A 2,301-nucleotide genomic window follows, 5' to 3' on the forward strand; every position below is an offset into this window, starting at 1 on the left:
CAGTCAAGTCTGTCCTGTATTTAGCAAGTGAAAATAAAATAAAATAAACAATAAAAGGTGAATCAAATAGACCATTACGGCGAGGCTGGGATGGTCCATTTGGTAAAGTAAATCCGTTGGGCATCTTTCTTCGCCTTTAGACAACAATTCTGATGGCAAAGAGACAAACGGGACAGACCAAAAAAAGAAGTATAGGCAACGCAAACGTAAATAAGTAAACAATAATATAAAAGTCTTTAAGTTTTGTATTATTTGACTTTTGTGAATGAGTGTTTAGGTCAAGGCACCATGAGACGTTCAATTGTCTTTGCATGTAATACACCCCCCCCCCCCTTTTTTTTTTTTGTTCCGTGTTGTTTATTTCTATATAGACAATTTCGTACGAACTAATTTCACATTCTGGAGCATTTATAGTTTTAACTTAGTTTTTATGGGCCTTTAAAATACATACAAAGCTCAGGGGCAAGATGCATCGTAAGATGCACATGCTATACAAATACACCGCCTTGCGATTGTTTAACCAAATTCTTAGATTTAAAAGAAAAAAGGATTTTGTGTGCAATAAATCAGCTTCACATACTAGTCCACAAACTAAAGATGCTCCGTAGAACTCCTTGTAGCTACCTATAGGGCGCGTGCTAGGACCGTGCTCGTGTCTGTGCGTGCAGTGACGCATCCATCCTCGAGCACCTCCCCTCCTCCCTGCTGTCACATCTGGAGCTGGCTGCTCTCATCAGCACCACTCAGCGCAGTGTATGTGTGTGTTTGAGAGAGAGCGAGAGCGAGTGAGAGAGAGTGAGGGAGGGAGTAAACGACTGGAGAAGTGGAGACTGACTTGGTCGGCGTAGCCTCATCCACAGCCGAACAGAATCAAGGAGAGGAGAGCGGAAGGACATCCCACGCCACCTTCTCATCCGCACTCACAAATAGGCTGTTTTGCATCTCCTCTGTCCTCCATCCGCGCGTCCAGGTTCTTTCCCCCCTCTCTCTCTTTCTCTTCCTTCCTCTTGCTGTGGGTAGCGTATGATGAGCTCCAGCCTGCTAGAAAACCCGGTGCAGGCGATTCTGTACCTGCGGGAGCTTACCACCATCGTCCAGAATCAGCAGAGTCTCATCCAGACCCAGCGTGCAAGAATAGAAGAGCTGGACCGGAGGGTAGATGAGCTGATCGGCGAGAACAGACACCTGCGGGACGTCAGGATACAACAACAGCATCCTTATCACCACCATCACCACCATCACCACCCCGACCCCAGCTGCCTTCATCATCACCACCACCATCCCCAGGACCCCCCGCTCAAGACTAGTCCGGGGTCTTTGCCAGATGCGGCTTTACCAGCACAAGTCGAGGCGGCTCCGGCTGTCCAGTCCTCGCCCACCCAACCTATGGACCCAGGAGACATGCAGCTGGTCCCAGCCGAGCCATCCACAATTTCGCCGGTTGAAAGTGAGTCCGAAAACGGTGGAAGTTGCCACAGCTGCCGCTCTTTGGTTCCGATGACCCCGACAACCCTTTGTCGGTCTCTGGCCCTGGCCAGGAAATCCGAGTGAGTAGAAAATATTAGAGCCTTTGATTGTTTGCATGTATGCGTGTGCGCCAAAACGCTCCAGATGCCTATATACATAGTCTAGTGGCTTTTCAAAAAGTAGCTCTATAGCCCATAATTTCAAACCTCTCGCGTTAACCTGACTTATTCGGCTGTATCAACTTAAAGCCAAAACAAATTTCATATCTTCCATATTACGGGCTAGCCTGTTATCGAATCCAGCTTTTGTCTGAAACTGTGTAATTAGGCGCATCCACGTGTGCTTGCGCGTGCTCTGCAGATTGAGAGGCGTTTAATTAAAGAAGAGGGCGCTTGCAAATTTCCAATTTTCAGCTCTGTGTATGTGTGTGCCGACCAAGGACCGTGCCAGGAGAGGAAGAGGTGGATTATTTAAATGAGAAACTGGATCACGATCACTGGATCATTACATAACAAACAGCTGGAGGCCTATACGTGTGTTCGTGCGCGGGCGCGCGTGTGTGAGCGAGAAACACACTCAGCGCAGCGGTCAGAGTCAGCAGGAGACAGAAGCAGCTTCACGTGTGACGATGACACACCTCGAGCCGCTGTCCGGGTTTGCTGGCTTTCTTTGTTAATTACCACCAGGGATCTACAAGCTCCCACGGGATCTCAAGGCCTCTGATGTTCCCTGGTAGATGAGATACACAGCTACACACCACAAGCCACACACACACACACACACACACACACACACACACACACACACACACACACACACACACACACACACACA

At 48.5% G+C, this 2,301-nt stretch overlaps 1 protein-coding gene across 3 annotated transcripts in view; it reads left to right on the plus strand.

Annotated features, from left to right (window-relative positions):
- Window positions 1-700: 700 nt before the first annotated feature.
- iqsec3b (IQ motif and Sec7 domain ArfGEF 3b) overlaps window positions 701-2,301 on the plus strand; it is a 34,377-nt gene continuing 32,776 nt past the window's right edge. For all 3 annotated transcript variants that reach the window (XR_006054933.1, XM_014337043.2, XM_005933073.3), the window contains exon 1: window positions 701-1,547. Coding sequence is in view for 2 of the 3 variants with exons in the window: in XM_014337043.2 (XP_014192529.1) it covers window positions 1,024-1,547 (524 nt within the window). In the remaining variant the exon portion in view is untranslated. The remainder of the gene's footprint in view (window positions 1,548-2,301) is intronic.

The sequence above is a fragment of the Haplochromis burtoni genome, unplaced genomic scaffold (genome assembly GCF_018398535.1).
Source record: "Haplochromis burtoni strain Fernald_Lab_line unplaced genomic scaffold, NCSU_Asbu1 Contig_164, whole genome shotgun sequence".
Classification (NCBI taxonomy): Eukaryota; Metazoa; Chordata; class Actinopteri; order Cichliformes; family Cichlidae; genus Haplochromis; species Haplochromis burtoni.